Here is a 17,254-nt window from a genome sequence, read left to right on the forward strand (position 1 = left end):
AGGACTCACATCAGGCGAAATCCCTTTGAATGGTCCAATTGTGGGAAAAGTTGCATTGCAAATTCCCACCTGGTGGTACACCAGAGGATGCACACAGGAAAGAAATCATATAACTGTCCTGATTGTGGGAAAAGTTTCATTGCAAATTCCCACCTGGTGATCCATCAGAGGACTCACACAGGAGAGAAACCCTTTGAATGTCCTGATTGTGGGAAAGGTTTCAGTCAGAATTCTAGCCTGGTGATTCACCAGAGGACTCACACAGGAGAGAAACCCTTTGAATGTTCTGATTGTGGCAAACGTTTCAGTTGGAATTCCAATTTGGTGAAACACCAGAGGACTCACACAGGAGAAAAACCCTTTGAATGTCCTGATTGTGGGAAAAGTTTCAGTCAGAATTCTGACCTGGTGAACCATCAGAGGACTCACACAGGAGAGAAACCCTTTGAATGTCTTGATTGTGGCAGAAGTTTCAGTCAGAATTCTAACCTGGCAACACACCAGAGGACTCACACAGGAGAGAAACCCTTTGAATGTCCTGATTGTGGCAAACGTTTCAGTCAGAATTCCAATCTGATGACACACCAAAGGACTCACACAGGAGAGAAACCCTTTGAATGTTCTGACTGTGGGAAACATTTCAGTCAGAATTCCAGCCTGGTGATACACCAGAGGACTCACACTGGAGAGAAACCATACGAATGTCCGGATTGTGGGAAAGATTTCAGTAGTAGGTCTAGCCTTATAAGTCATGTAGTTTTGCATACAGGGGAAAAGCCTTTCAGATGTTCGGTTTGTGGACGGTACTTCAGACGGAAATCATCCTTTATTGCACACAAGGTAATCCATATGAGGCAAACGCTGGCAGGTTTAGAGAAGGCTTGAATTTCATTTCTGATTTCCCATTGGAAGTGTCAGTGAGAAACTGACAATTTGAATTGCGTCTTGATTCGTTTTAGTCAGCATCTCTCAGGATTATATTTTTTGGTGGAGGGAAAAAATGGAAAATATTAGTTTGATAAAGGGTAACTACTTTTGTGTTTGTCAACAGAGGTTACTGGATATTTCCTTTTACAAAATTTGTGGAATTTCTCAAAACGGCTTTTGGATGGTGTTTTTTGTATATTGATTATTGAAATCCTAAATAGGACACTGGCTACCTCAGAGTTGGGGGAAACTCTTGCAGGGCTAGCTCAAGCCCAGGCTTGCTCCCCCAAGCATCGCTAGGCCTCCCAACACCCCAAGACACCTATTGATTCCCAACCCTTGGTTCCTCCTCTCCCAGGGCTTTTTCTCCCTTACAGGGTCCCACCAGACTTTTCCTTCCACCCACAGGCCTTCCCCACAGAATACCCTCAGGCTTTTCCCAATCCCACTGGCTCCCTGAGGACCTTAGGCCATTCCTAACAAATGGAGCACCCACAATTTCTGGAGGAAAGGTTCATGCGAACCGGATGTTAAAGTTATATCTGGTTCGCTGAACCAGTAATTCAATCGACCGGCTGGCCCCACCCACTCTGCCCCTCCCCTCCCAGGAATCTCCACGCAGCCCATTTTCGATGGAGGTCAGTGCACGATCTGTGTGGAGGCTCGGGGAGCGGGAAAAATGGTCATTCCGGAAGTCCAGAAACGGGCCTCCAGAGTCTGGAGGAAGCTGTTTTTGCCCTCCCAGAGGCCATGGGGAAATCTCTGGACCCTTGGGAGAGGGAAAACGACCTCCCCCGAGCTCTGGAGGCCCACTGGAAGCCGGAAACAGGAAGTTTCAGTAGACCATGCCCATCATGGCCACGCCCGCCTAGCAACTGGGCAGTAAACCAGTTGCCATGGATTTTTAAATCCCACCCCTGAGGAAAGCCATTCCACTGATTAATTGGTTCCACTTGCAGGAAATTTCTCCTTAATTATAGGTTAGAAACCTTTTTTAAAAGTCTGTTCTTTTCCTGCTTTAGACAATATGTCGACCCTCTCTTTTCTGTGTCAGTCCCTTAAATATTGAAAGACTGCTATTATGTCACTCCTATTCCTTCTTTCTGTTAGATAGACACTAGAGACATATCCAGTTCCTGCAACCGTTCATCTTATGTTTTACTCTCCAAAACTGGATGGAATATTCTAATGTAGTCTTACCAGCGCAGTATAATGCAGTGTGGACACTTCATGTGACCTTGATACCATCCTATCCCTCTGCTGATGCAGACTAGGACTGCATTGGCTTTTTCTGTAGCTGCAGCCCAGTGGTTGTTCACTAGGAGTCCTGGATTCCTCTCACAGTTACTGTTGTTGAGCCAGGTCAAAATGAAGGTCCTTTTTAAAACTGGAGCGCTATGGGTGCAAAATGTTGATCTGAATGTTCATACTTTGTTTTCCCAATATCCTACGCCGAGGAACTTTTAATATGTGGGAGCATGTATGGGGAATGCCCTTGACAGTAAACTTACTGAAAAGCTTGGCATTAAAATGAGCAATGCAGTCGCTTGGCCTCCTTGGTTGCTGCTTTTGCGAACGGCTCTCCAATCCTCTTAAAATCCTTCCTCCAAGCCCCTCTCTTTCCTCTCAGCCCAACGTCTTGGTGCAGCCCAGGTGAAGTCTCCTTGTGTTTTCCGGAAGGTTGGGCACCAATGTTCCCACGTTCCCCTGTGACTGTTGGGGAGGATCAGCCTCCCAGTATGTGGAGGGGAAGAAGAGGGGAGGACCCAGGGAGACCTGAGTTCAGAGGACTCGTGGCTGGAGGGGCTCCCTCTGAGGGCTTGAACTGTGTTAGGAGAAGGCCAATGGCATCTCAAGGGTGATGGGAGACCTGAGAGGCATCCAATGGCCAATGGGCAGTCCTGTCCAGGTGGGCTTGCTTGGAGATGCCGCACCTGAATCTGCCTCTCTTACCTCCCTTTCTAGTGACTGCTGAATCCCTGTTTCTCTCTGCCCATGTAAGGGAACAGCCATGTCTTTGGATGTTTTCAATTTCAATTTTAGTTCTTTTACGGGTTGTATAATGATCTACGCTGAAAAAGAAGCTTTCCACTGTGTTTACAAATGTCATTACAAAGAGATCAAGAGAGTTCTGTGATTTTGTAGAACGATAAAAGAATTTCAGGTCAAGGGACAGGCCTGGGAGCTCCAATAACTGCCTGCAGAGCATTTGGGGAAAGAGAGACTGGTGTGCACAAGAGGCAGGTTGGTTGAACTCCAAAGAGACTTGAGTTGTTGGAATAAAATATCGCTGTTTACATTCTATCAAGCCAGTCCCGCTTCCTCTAATTATTCCATTATATTCTCCCCTTTCCAACTTTCACTAGCACTGTTGATATTACTTAGTTTGGGTAATGAATCGTCTGCAAAAAAGCCAGCAAGCTCAAAGAGCACCAAGGACCCCTCATTTCAAACTTGAGCTACAAATATTCTCCTTTATTGGTAATTTTCCACTTTTCTCCAAGTTACATGGCTATATAAAGGCCAGCGGTTTCCAGAGAGCAGAAAACCTGGCAAGTAAAGATGAGGACTCAGAAGGAGATGGGGGCAGCTGGGGAAAAACATGTCTGTCCTCACCCCAAGAAGTCTCCCCTTCCCTTCCCACTTCTGGGGATTCTCCCCCTTTTATCCTGATTGTGTCCTTTCTCCTGCTCCCCTCCCCTTCTTGCAGCATCCTTGCCTACCTAGCACCCCTTGTGCACTCTTCCCTTCAAAGGAAGCCCTGGCATACAGAAGTGTGATGACCCAGGGCATGGCATAAAGGCAACACAGTCAAATAAGCAAGAAGAGTCTCTTTATTATCTCCAACTTTGCCCCCAATGTCCAGGTTACCTTTGGCTGGAGAAAAACTCTCCCAGGAACAGCCTTTAAGTGGAGGAAATTCCGTCCGAAAACAAAGTACATATAAACTGTAACTAAAAATCCACACAAACCACGCTGCGGTAATTAACTTGACAGGGCAGGAGAAGGAATTGCAGACTTGAAAGCACAGCAAAACACACACAGCTGGGAAGACGCCAGGAACACAGATAAGCCTCCACGATACCAGATAATTCATGATTTGCTCCCAACAACTTGCTGTGCGCAGCTTCCCTTTTTAAACAGTGTTCCCAGCTGCAGCTAATGAAGGGAATCAGGGCCCTTTCCTCCCCTGTAAGCCACGCATCTCATGCAACTTCTCCATTCCTCCCTGCGTGCCCTAGGATGAAGAGGTGGTGGGCCTGGGTCTTCCTCCGAATTCCCTCTGCCTTGCTCTACCTCTCCCCTGCTCTGCCCAGTCGGACTGTGCCCTTCCCGCAGTTTCTTTCACAGCCAACGGAGCCACACTCCCACTCCCTGTCAGATTCCGACAGGGGCATGACAGAAGTGGCTGGAGGCCAGGAAGGGGAGCAGAAGAGCATGGAAACTGGGCTCCCAGCCCATTCCACCCCCCACCTTCTGCCTCTCTAGGCACACAAGAAAAGCTCTCTTTTCATTTAACCCCTTCACTGAAGCTACTGTGGTGAGGGGGTGAGGGGGGCACCGATGATGAGCAATGCAAAATGCTCCAGCTGGGACCCCACAAAAGACCATTACCCACCCCCATCACCCCTCTAGGAATAAGGCTTTCATTCTTGATTTTGTGCATTTCTTTAGAGATGTAGTGATCTCTTACAAATAGTGCGACTTCACCTCTTTTGTTAGGGCCGTTTCTTTTGAAGTTTATATCTGTCCATCATCTGTCCATTCCAGTCCTGAGTTTCATCCTACCAAGTTTCGGAAATGACAACCATATCATACTCACCCTTATGTATTAGTTCTTCCAAGTTCACCTCATTTGTTCCCAAAACTTTTGAGCATTTGTGTATAGGCACTTGAGTCCTGTATGGCTAACCCTGGATACGCTTCCTGTATCTCCTAATTTATATCTCTGTTTTTCTTCCTTCCTTCCTTATCACTCACTCCCCTTCATTTTAGAACAGGGGAAGGAAGGCCGGAAATGGATCATCTACTCAGAGTGAGCAATTTTCCATATTTTGGGGGGAGGAGAGGGGTGTGAGTCTATGGGAGCCAAAAATTGGATGGCATCGAATAGCGCTTTGGCAGAGTAAGAGTGAATTATGCATTTAAATGCAATTTGTTAGCCAGAAGAGATGCCACCAGACTCCTCTTGACATACCATATAAGGTGAGATGTTGTATTTGTATTGAGCAAATCCCAATGTCTAATACCAGGGTGAAGGATGGTGGGTGTCGTAGTCCAAACACATCTACAGGTCTTTCTTGCCCATCTTCAATAGTGATGAATTCCTAATTTGCATTTAGAGGTGAAGATTAGCACATGCAACTCTCTCTCTATATATATTTAACCTCGGTCTTTGGTTTTGGTGTTTTGGCCTTCCAGTGCGGGGAGCGGGGTGGGTTGACGGTCTTTTGCGGTCCCCGGTTGGAGGGCTTTGGCATTGCTCGACGGCGCCCCAGTCGTCCCTTCCCCTTGGTTGCTTCAGCGAAGGGGTTAAACGCAGAGCTTTTCTTTTGCGCCTAGAGAGGAGGCAGGAAAGGGGGCTGGGAATCCAGCTTCCTTCCCGCTCCTCTTTCTGGTCTCCCGACGTCTTTTAAGCCAGGCCTGCGGGGATCCCCTCTCGGGGAGAGCGCCAGGTGGGCAAGGCCGCTGCGAGAGGGGGAGGGGACCAGGAGGGGGGAGGAAGAGGAGGGGGGAATCCCCAGGTGCGGGAAGGGAGGAGGGATTCCTGGGGGGAGGGAAGGAGAGCGAGGTGGGGTTTCCCCAGTTGCGCCCCCTCCCCTTCCGAGTCCCCGCCTTTCCTCGTAAGGTTTTCTGCTCCGTGAGAACCGCTGCGCCGCCGCTTCTCCTCCTCGGTTGCGCGACCGGCTCTCCGATCCCCTTAAAATCCTCCCTCCAAGCCCCCCCCACTCCTTCCCCGCAGCCCAACATTTGGTGCAGCCCGGCTCCCAGGGTGAGGCCGCCTAATGTTGGGCACCACCGTTCCCATGTTCCCCTGTCGCTGCTGGGGAGGATCCGCCTCCCAGGGTCTGGAGGGGAGGAAGAGGATCTGGGTTCAGAGAGATCGTGGCTGGAGGAAGCCCTGGCATCTGAATGGCGGGTGACGGAGACCTGAAAAAGGCGTCCAGGTGGGCTTGGCCAGTGGGCAGCCCTGTCCAGGTGGGCTTGCTTGGAGATGCACTCCCTGAATCTGCCTCAGTCTCTCACCTGCCCAGATTCCCTTTCTGCTGACTGCTGCATCCCTGTTTCTCTCCACCCCCACTAACTGATCATCATCACCCATGGAAGTTTTCAATTTTAGTTTTAGCCCTTTTTATGGGCTGTACAATCTACCCTAAAAAAAAAAAGCCTTCCACTGTGTTTACAAACAGCTTTCCAAAGAGAGGAAGGGGGTTCTCTGATATACACCTCAACTTACAACGGTTCATTTAGTGACATTTCTCAAGTGACATTGACGTTGAAAAAAGTGACTCGTGGCCATTTTTTACACTTAGGACCATTGCAATATCCCCATGGTCATGTGATTTACACTGGCAACTGGTTCATATTTATGACAGTTGCAGTGTCCTGAGATCCTGTGCAGGGGTGGGATCCGACAGGGTTAACTACCAGTCCGGTCATTTAAGAGGTTCGGTGATATATGATGTGCTTCCCTGCACGCTGCTGGCCTGCGCCTGTAAATCATCATCAGCATTCTGCGTGCAGAGAAGCAGCCTTTCAAAAAGCCCTTTTTTCCTGCTTTTTTAACTGCAGCTGTGCCTCGCACAGCAGCTGAAGTTGAAAAAAATCAACTCTAGAAAGAGTGCAGAGAAGATCAACAACAATATTAACAGGACTGGAGGCTAAAACAAAGGAGGAATGATTGCAGGATATGTCCAGTCTAACAGAAGGAGTAAGGATTACCTGACAGCTTTTATGGCTTGCCTCCAAAGGGTGGTCCATCATTGGAGGTTTTTTAAGAGGAGATTTGACAGCCATTTGTCTGGAACAATATAGGCCAGGATCTCCTGCTTGGAGAGTTGGTCTCTCCCACCTCTTTTTATGTAATTCTGTAAGACCTTCATAAACCTTTAGGGCTCAGCACATAGCTAATTTCACAAGCTAAGTAGCATCACATTTCACTATTTTACATAAATCAGTTGCAAAGGTAGGTTTCTAGGAGTTGAAAATGACTTGATAGCATTTAACCAGTAAAAACATCTTGCAAACCCTTTAGGTAGGGACAGGACTTAGACTTAGAATAACTTTATTGTCACTTTGAAGGTACACTAATCAGCATACATTACAATGAAATTTCATTGCATACAGCTCTCAAAGGGTCACCACCTCTAATATATATTACATAAACATGATAGAATAAATAAATACAAAAGTATGCATATAGCCACATATAAAAGTGTTCTTTTGTCTCTTAATGGAAGATGGCGGTCAGATAGGCAGCATCAGTGACTAGAACCGTCAAAACAGTAGAAGCATCTGTGGTTGAGCTTTAAGGGGTTAAAACCATCAAGTACTATATTTCTAGAAAGGATGGGAGGCAAGGAGAAGCACAGCAACTTCCTCTTCCAGATCACTCAATGGGCAAAAGGTGGTGTGCGGAGTGGATCCTGTGCTCTTCCCTGGGTCAAAGCAGCAGCTGGAAGGTGAGTTGAGGGCAGGTTGGGGGAGAGTCTGGGAGCAAGTAAGGCTGCTTGGCTTCCTCCATGATGTGGAAGCAGAGAAGCAACTAGGCTGAAGCATATTTAGGAAAGGGGTGAGGTCAATATCAGCGACTCCTGCTCCTGCTGCAGGTTCCTTCCCTCCCCAAATTTAAGTCCTCTGGTGTCGCACACTGTTAAAGTGGTGGCTGCAATTTTCTGCTGGTGGGAAGATTTAAAAAGTGTTTCAAGTGAAGGTTGATCCTTTGGGAATGGCTTCCCTCCAGAGGTTGTGGGGGCTCTGTCACTGGAGGTTTTTAAGAAGAGATTGGACAACAATTTGTCCGGAATGCTATAAGTTCTCCTGCCTGATTAGAAGATCACCAAGGCCACTTTTAATTCTCTTATTCTATATGTACCTGCAGTTTCCTCAACAATATCAGACTGCCAATAGTCACTTGTGGGGGGTTTGTTTTATTTTTTACTTCCCTGTCTTGCACACTATTTCCTATTGAATAGAATTCTTCCTTGGTCAAGCATGATTGGACACACAAGGAATTTGTCTTGGTGCAGATGCTCTCAGTGTACATAAAAGAAAAGATACATTCGTCAAGAGTCGAGAATCATCAGGTACGACACTTAATGATAGTCATAGGGTACAATAAGCAATCAAATCATATTAGGAAACAGTCAATATAAATAGTAAGGATACAAGCGACAAAGTTACAGTCATACAGTCACAAGTGGGAGGGGATGGGTCATAAGGAGTGATGAGAAGATTAATAGTAATAGTAGTGCAGACTTTGTAAATAGTTGGACAGTATTGAGGGAATTATTTGTTAAAGCAGAGTGATGGCATTTGGGAAAAAACTGTCCTTGTGTCTAATTGTTCTGGTATGCAGTGCTCTATAGCATTGTTTTGAGGGTAGGAGTTGAAACAGTTTATATAAATATTTTTACAGCCCTCTTTTTGACTCGTGCAGCATACAGGTCCTCGGTTGAAGGCAGGTTGGTAGTAATTGTTTTATTGGTGCCCCATTCCATGAATTAACCAGGTTAAACTAAAAAAATAGCAATTGACAACCTTTTGGGATGTTCAGTTGTATATCTAGTCCTTACTTGCCATTTGTTTCATGAGATTTCAAAGTTGCAATGGAGTCACTGAAACAGTAGGCGTGAGCTTAAATGGACTACGGCGGTTGGTAGAGGACACGAAGGCCTGCAGGAACGTTGTCCATGGGGTCGCGATGGGTCGGACACGACTCCGCAACTAACAACAACACCTGGTCCACAAATTTGTGGTTAATTTGTGTTCCTATGGTTATGAAGGTGCAGGAAAAGGAGTTGCACCAATTCATGTGTTGCCAACCACTGCACTTTTATGATGGTTGCATCCCACACTCTTGATTCTCACTTGTGACTTTCCCAGCTAGCGTCTGTAAAGCAAAATCAGTGGGGATGCGGGCAGGAAGTTGCAAATGCAGTCATGTGAAATTGTCTTTAACAGCCCACAGGGATTTGCTTAAGAACTGCAGAGGAACAGATGTAAGTTGGCACTGTCATGTGACATCATGCTTCATGATCAGGCTGCTTAGTGACACAGATGCCATAGTCAAATACAGTCACTAAGTGAAGACTACTTGAATTGGGATATCACCAGAGTGGCTGTGGAAAATATATTCTGCCCTTACTTGGAGCTGATAACTTCTATGGGCAAACTGGTGCTTCAAATCTTGCAGAACCTTAGGCTTCATTTCACCAAATGAAAATAATGGTAAAATAAGGGAAGGAAAGGGGACAAGAGAAAAGTGTAGGGTCAAGGGGAAAAGAAAAAGAAAAGCATTGCCTTCTGACTCCTTTTGTTGCAGTAGAATAAGGTGCTAACATAAAACCTCAACTTTTTTTTACCTTTATATGATAATATATACTAGCCATTTTTATAACAACAAACCTATCTAATCAAACAAAGCTCCAAATCAAGGTTTCATTTTTTTCCACCTCAAGCACAAAGTCTAGAAGCAGTTTCCATATAAAAACTAAATTAATTGTGTTCTTTTCTTTAATCAAGGCAGTCAATTTAGCCAACTCTGCTAACTCCATCAGGTTTTGCAGCCATTCATCCACTGTGGGAATGTAAATATTCTTCCATTTTTGCATAAATATTTTGATGCCATCAATACATACATACATACATACATACATACATACATACATACATACATAATCAATGTTACATTTTTCAAGTTCTTTATCCATTAAGCCTAAAAGAAAACTATCTGGTTTTATCTTTATATCACTTTAAGAGTCTGTATTAAGATGCGTATCCTACTCCAATATTTCTTTGCTTTGTCACATGTGCACCATAAATGATAAAAAACTCTTCTTTATATTTCCAAAATCCACTGCCTTTATATCATTCCCTAACCATGTCATACCATAAGTAGTTGTGCCATCAAAATCTTAATTCATGGCCCTCTAGCTCAAGTAATCTCTTAATTTGGAGAGTTACCCACTCTTCTTGCCAGACAAAACAACAAGCATCTAAGTACAATTTCAAATCTGATAAACCCAATCTCCTCTTTCCTTAGCATCTTGCAATAATTTACCATATTTTTCGGTGTATAAAATGCATACCCCCCCCCACACACACACAAAAAAAATGGGTGGAAATGTCTGTGCCTTATACAGCAAATGTTGCCGAAGCTCTGCCGACCCACTGGCTCCCACCCTTCGGCCTAATTTTTGGCCTCCGCATCCCGTTTTCAGCCTCTGCGTGCCCCATTTTTGACCCGTTCCAATCCCCGCTGCCTGGAACGGGCTGCATGGTGTGGCCCACGGGCCGGATGCGTCACATGCTGGCCATGCCCACGCCCGGTTTAGCGAAGGGGAAAAAGTCACGGCACATCACATGGTGACACCATGACAACACGGGTTTGACACCCCTGGATTAGAGAAATCAACAAAAGTAATAGCATGCCTTCAAAAGTTGTGTGTCCTCCATCACTGGAGGTTTTCAAAAAGAGACTCAACAGCCACTTGTCTGAAATGATATAGGGTCTCCTGCTTTAGCGGGGGGTTGGACCAGAAGACTTTCAAGGTCCCTTCCAGCTCTCTTATTCTATGTTCTATGTTACATTCATCTTAATTACAGAGGTTCTACCCAATAATTGCCATACTAAGAATTTGTAATTGGTTCAACTCAAAAAGAGAATTTCATGATTGAATGGCTATGTGAACTTGGATCTCGGTAATCTTCAGTGTGACAAATGAATCATAACTAATATAAGAGGCTATTCTAGCATTGTGGCATGTTTTTTAGCTGTAATGTATTCTTTTTTTCCTTTTATGACATCTTATGCAACCATTTTATAAATAATTAAAGTTATACTTTTACTTGAATCTTACAGAAAAAGAGGATGCCAATAAGAGCACTCTGGACAACTGGGAATAACAAGCAACTTTGAAAAGGAAATGAAATCACGCTAGAAATCAAAATATTTTCCATTTCCTACAGAAAACACACAATTCTTCTCCTTACCCAGTAGGTGAGACACAAAGGAGAGAAAATTAAGAGGAGATTTTTAGCTGGAAAATGTGGAGTATGTGGAACTCAAAGATACATTTCATGAAAAGTCAAAGGAGATTATTTTTCCATTCAGAAAAAGAGGGCAGTGTCTGGAAGTCACAGGGAAAGGTCAATTGAATAGCCACATAGGGCATACAGTAATGCAAATCTTGCCCTGTAAGGAAGGGAACAATAGCCGCAATCAAACCACCATTAAACAAAATATCACAAATGATGGAAAAGCTCCACTGACATGCATATTGTGGGAAAAGTACAGACTTCAAATCATGGCTGATTATGCACAAAATGATTCACATTGGAGAAAATCCACACAAATACTATGAATGTGACAAAAACTTTGATCAAAACAGCTCCCTTATGCTTGATGGAAGGACCATACAGGAATGGAGCTTTAGCATGCACGTCAACTTGGTGAAACACCAGGTGATTTATACGAGGCAGAAATCACACACAGGAGACAAACCCTTTGAAATTCCTGATTGTGGAAAAAGTTTTAGTCACAATTCTAGACTCATGAAACATCGGAACACACACACAGGAGTGAAATTCTTTGAATGTCCTGATTGTGGGAAAAGTTTCATTCAGAATTATGACTTGGTAAAACACCAGAGGACACACACAGGAGAGAAACCGTATCAGTGTCCTGACTGTGGGAAAAGTTTCAGTCAGAATTCCCACCTGGTGAATCACCAGAGGACTCACACAGGAGAGAAACCGTATCAGTGTCCTGATTGTGGGAAAAGTTTCAGTCAGAATTCCCACCTGGTGAGTCACCAGAGGACTCACACAGGAGAGAAACCGTATCAGTGCCCAGATTGTGGAAAAAGCTTCAGTCATAAGTCCCACCTAGTGAATCACCAGAGGACTCACACAGGAGAGAAACCATATGAGTGTCTGGATTGTGGGAAAAGTTTCAGTCAGAATTCCCACCTGGTGAATCACCAGAGGACTCACACAAGAGAGAAACCGTATGAGTGTCCTGATTGTGGGAAAGGTTTCAGTCAGAATTCCCACCTGGTGAACCACCAGAGGACTCACACAGGAGAGAAACCGTATCAGTGCCCAGATTGTGGGAAAAGTTTCAGTCATAAGTCCCACCTTGTGAATCACCAGAGGATTCACACCGGAGAGAAACCATATGAGTGTCTGGATTGTGGGAAAAGTTTCAGTCAGAATTCCCACCTGGTGAATCACCAGAGGACTCACACAGGAGAGAAACCGTATCAGTGTCCTGATTGTGGGAAAGGTTTCAGTCAGAATTCCCACCTGGTGGACCACCAGAGGACTCACACAGGAGAGAAACTACATGAGTGCCCAGATTGTGGGAAAAGTTTCAGTCATAAGTCCCACCTAGTGAATCACCAGAGGACTCACACAGGAGAGAAACCGTATAAGTGTCTGGATTGTGGGAAAAGATTCAGTCAGAATTCCCAACTGGTGAACCACGAGAGGACTCATACAGGAGAGAAACTACATGAGTGCCCAGTTTGTGGGAAAAGTTTCAATCATAAATCCCACCTAGTGAATCACCAGAGGACTCACACAGGAGAGAAACCATATGAGTGCCCAGATTGTGGCAAAAGTTTCAGTCATAAATCCCACCTAGTGAATCACCAGAGGACTCACACAGGAGAGAAACCGTATCAGTGCCCAGATTGTGGAAAAAGTTTCAGTCATAAATCCCACCTAGTGAATCACCAGAGGACTCACACAGGAGAGAAACCGTATCAGTGTCCTGATTGTGGGAAAGGTTTCAGTCAGAATTCCCAACTGGTCAACCACCAGAGGACTCACACAGGAGAGAAACCATATGAGTGCCCAGATTGTGGCAAAAGTTTCAGTCAAAATTCCAACCTGGTAAACCACCAGAGGATACATACCGGAGAAAAACCCTATGAGTGTCCTGATTGTGGGAAATGTTTCAGTCACAGTTCCAGCCTGATCATACACCAAAGGTCTCACACAGGAGATAAGCCTTTTGAATGTCCTATTTGTGGGAAAAGTTTCAGTCGGTACTGCAGCCTGGTGAACCACCAGAGGACTCACACAGGAGAGAAACCCTTTGAATGTCCTGATTGTGGGAAAAGTTTCAGTCATAATTCTAGCCTGGTGAAACACCAAAGAATTCACAAAGGAGAGAAACCGTATCAGTGTCCTGATTGTGGGAAAAGTTTCAGTCACAGTTCCAGCCTGGTGATACACCAGAGGACTCACACAGGAGAGAAACCCTTTGAATGTCCTGATTGTTGGAAAAGTTTCAGTCACAATTCTAGCCTGGTGATACACCAAACAACTCACACAGGAGAGAAACCCTTTGAATGTCCTGATTGTGGGAAACGTTTCAGTCATAATTCCAGCCTGGTGAAACACCAACGAATTCACAAAGAGAAACCGTATCAGTGTCCTGATTGTGCAAAAAGTTTCAGTCAGAATTTCTGTCTGGTGAAACACCAAAGGATTCACACAGGAGAAAAATCCTTTGAATGTGTTGATTGTGGGAAACGTTTTAGTCTCAATTCCAGCCTGGTGATACACCAGAGGACACACACTGGAGAGAAACCCTTTGAGTGTCCTAATTGTATGAAAAGTTTCAGTCAATACTGCAGCCTGGTGATACACCAGAGGACTCACACAGGAGAGAAACCGTATCAGTGTCCTGATTGTGGGAAAAGTTTCAGTTAGAATTCCCACCTGGTGAATCACCAGAGGACTCACACAGGAGAGAAACCGTATCAGTGTCCTGATTGTGGGAAAAGTTTTAGTGTGAATTCTAGTCTGGTGATTCACCAGAGAACTCACTCAGGAGAGAAACCATTTGAATGTCTTGTTTGTTATAAAAAGTTCAGTCAGAATTCCAACCTGGTGATACACCAGAGAACTCACACAGGAGAGAAACCCTTTGAATGTCCTGATTGTGGCAAACGTTTCATTAAAAATTTCCACCTCACAAGACACCAGATGACTCACACACGAGAGAAACCTTTCAAATGTCCTCTCTGTGAACAATGCTTCAGGCATAAATCATCCCTTATTGTCCACAAGGAAATCCACTTGAGTCAAAAGTTGATGTGTTTAGAGAAGGCTTGAATTTCATTTCTGAACTCTCATTTGGAGTGTAGGCCAGGAATGTACTATTTGAATTCTGGCTAATGCTTTTTAGTCAAATACATCTCACCATTAGACTTGTAGGTGGATAGAAAAGAATCTTAGTTTGATAAAGTCTAACTACCTGTTTCTGATTATTAGCAGAAGTTTCTGGATATTTCCTTTGCAAAAGTTGTGGAACTCCTCAAAAAGGTTTCTGGGTGGTGGTTTTTGTATATTGATCATGGAATTCCAACATGTGGAATTCCAACATCCAGATTTTGAGCCCCATAATACCCCAGCCACTATAGAAGTAGTGATTGTTAAGTGAGATTACCTTAACTACTCCCACTCCCTGCTCTCCCTAATGAAGCTGTTAAATAAATGTGCACATGGTTAAATGGAACAGTAACTATCTCAGGGCTGGGGGAATCTCTTGGAGGCCTAGTCTCCCCTACCCCAACTTTTGGGTCTGTATGTAGGATTCATTCTTGAGCCATGTGGAGGACTAGTGGAAGCAGCCGCCATTTTGCCATGTCTGCCTATGTGTCAAAATGGTAGCTGCTTCTGCATCACTGTTGCATGGGAGTGGGACAAACTAACATTTTGTAAGGAATTGTGGATGGCTGCCTCCCACAGATCTCCAAAAGGGCAGGCCATGAATCCTTGTGACGCATGATAATTGGACAAGTACCACTTGAAAAAGTATTGGGCTGCAGCTGCCAAAAAAGCCAATGCAATCCTAGGCTGCATCAACAGAAATAGTATCAATACAACAAGAAATGATACACAATCACTTTACACTGCTGCTGTACAATACAAACAACCCCATGATGCTATGATTCTATGAATTTAGAGGCCATTTGGAGAATAGGTACAGAGCAGCCTCATGAACTTTCTTCTGGCAAGGGGACTTATTTTTTTAAAAAAATATTTTATTCAGAAAATTAATATAAACTCCAAACAAAAACAAAGGTTTTTTTCAAAAACAAAACAAGGACAAAACATTTAAAAAGAAAAACGTGCATTAAAAAAAGATAAAAGCAGTTTACCTATATTATCCCCCCAATAAAATATTACTAAATATATTGGAGCAGTATCAGTTTCCTCCCCTTCTGAAGCAGTCCAAAATTTATAAACTTATACCTCTATTTACAACTAGTTTGACGTTCCTCTATCTACATTATTCTGTACAAAGGTATTGTAATTAACGGGTGAACCAACAACAAAGTTAAACATCAAAGCACTTTATTAATAATCTACTATTCCGTTTAATTTGTATAAAGTTTAGAACTGTTTATTTACCACAAATCACCACAATCATTGTCCGATCTATCAGTGATGAAATATCTATGTTTGATTCTTATTAATAAAATGTTTTCTTGATTTTAGTTGAGAACAATAAGACAACAGTTGTGTCTTATTTCCCCAAATCATAAAACCTCTTGGTCGATCTATTTTCCAAATGGTTTTTCAGTTAGATATGGTAAGTCCATTCTCCAGTCTTATTAAGAAAGCCCAATTCATCATGCATTGAGTCTATTAACTCCAAATCAATAAGAGCCACATCTGCTTCAGCCTTCTCCAAACCTGCGGTTTCCAAACCATGTTGAGGGGTCTTTTAAGAAGCGACTGTGATCCCCGTGGCAGCTTCTTGGGAAGAGCTCAGGCTCATTTGTGTGCGCTCATAATCCCAAACTCCTCCATGTGTCCCAGAGGAAGGGGACCTCCCAGAGCAGAAATGCTTTTTCTCACCAGGATCCTTTACATCCTTCTGGCTAATCCATCAGCTGGATACTACAACAATTCTTTCCTCCCCGTGATGTTTCCAGCAAAAGACATCCACTGCAAATGGATTTATTTTCTGGGTGTAATGGGGACAGTCCTCCATCAGGGAATTATGCAGCAAGTTTCCAAATGAAATCAGAGACACTGAGGCAAAATTGTAGTTTTGTATAAATGAATAAATTTAACATATTTACAGCAAACAAGATGGTCAGGAACACAGAAACATCCTGAGGTAAATCCAAATAGGATACAGAGCAGAGAGAAGAAAAAAAGCGGGAAAAATGGGAAACTCCCCCTTTACATCCACAGCAACCAATCAGAGCGTAGATTGCCTCATACAGGAGCCAGCACTCTCCAACCAATCAACTTAGAACTGCCTGTTCTTGCCCATTGTACAATTTTACTGTTTCAGCTACTAAATTTAATATCCTAACACCCCACCAATTTATAGCTGGGCAGCATTGAAACTAAATTGTTTCACAAGATCTTTGTGTTTTTGTACACTTAATAGTTTTGTCATGAGGTCAGCTAAATTATTTTCTGCTAGACAATAGATTATGTTTTATTACATTTTCCTTCCCTGCTCAGCCCGAAGCCCATATTATTTTTAATCTCCCCCCCACTCTCCCTCCCTGTGGGAAACCTAACCAAATGGCTCAGAGTGTTTAAGGCTGCAGAGCCCTGGTCTAGTCTAACACAGAGAAGGTTTGGGGTTACATCATAGCAGTCTTTCAATATTTGAGGGGCTGAAACAGAAAAAAGGGGGTGGACCTATTGTCCAATGTCCCTCAGAGGAGCACAAAGAGTAAAAGAGGGAGACTTATCAAAAAGACATCCATCCTAGAGTCAAGGAGAAATTACCTTTCAGTGACAACAATCAGTGGAAATGCTTTGCCTGTAGAAGTTGTGGGTGCTCCATCAATGGGGTTTTTAAAGAGGAGATTGGACAGCCATTTGTCTGGAACAGTATAGGGTCTCCTGCTTGGAGAGGTTGGTCTCTTCCAACTCCATGTAATTCTGTAAGAACTTTATAAACATTTAGGGATCAGCACATAGCTAATCTTCACAACCTACTTTAGTGTCACATTTCACATGGATCAGTTGCAAAGATAGGTTGCTAGGACTGGAAAAACGACCTGGTAGCATTTAATCAGTGAAAACATCTTACAAACACGTTAGAGACAGACAAGCC

The 17,254-nt window shown here is 43.9% G+C and overlaps 4 protein-coding genes across 4 annotated transcripts in view; all 4 read left to right on the forward strand.

Moving 5' to 3' along the window:
• LOC113427236 (uncharacterized) lies at positions 1–17,042 on the forward strand. Its single transcript, XM_087953354.1, is given in 2 exon segments — positions 1–840; positions 11,632–17,042. Coding segments are annotated over 2 exon segments (3,399 nt in total). The 5' UTR covers positions 1–87; the 3' UTR covers positions 14,278–17,042.
• Positions 1–17,254, forward strand: part of LOC113432086 (uncharacterized) — a 110,475-nt gene that overhangs the window by 4,946 nt on the left and 88,275 nt on the right. The gene's annotated exons all lie outside the window — the stretch shown is intronic.
• The window catches only part of LOC113427233 (uncharacterized), a 47,247-nt gene that overhangs the window by 4,945 nt on the left and 25,048 nt on the right, over positions 1–17,254 (forward strand). The gene's annotated exons all lie outside the window — the stretch shown is intronic.
• The window catches only part of LOC148131703 (uncharacterized), a 23,798-nt gene continuing 12,035 nt past the window's right edge, over positions 5,492–17,254 (forward strand). The window contains exon 1 of the mRNA XM_087953101.1: positions 5,492–5,603. The gene's annotated coding sequence lies outside the window, so the exon portion shown is untranslated. The remainder of the gene's footprint in view (positions 5,604–17,254) is intronic.

The sequence above is a fragment of the Notechis scutatus genome, chromosome 2, assembly GCF_049901735.1.
Source record: "Notechis scutatus isolate UNSWTSFEM ecotype Mainland chromosome 2, rNotScu1.2, whole genome shotgun sequence".
Classification (NCBI taxonomy): domain Eukaryota; kingdom Metazoa; phylum Chordata; class Lepidosauria; order Squamata; family Elapidae; genus Notechis; species Notechis scutatus.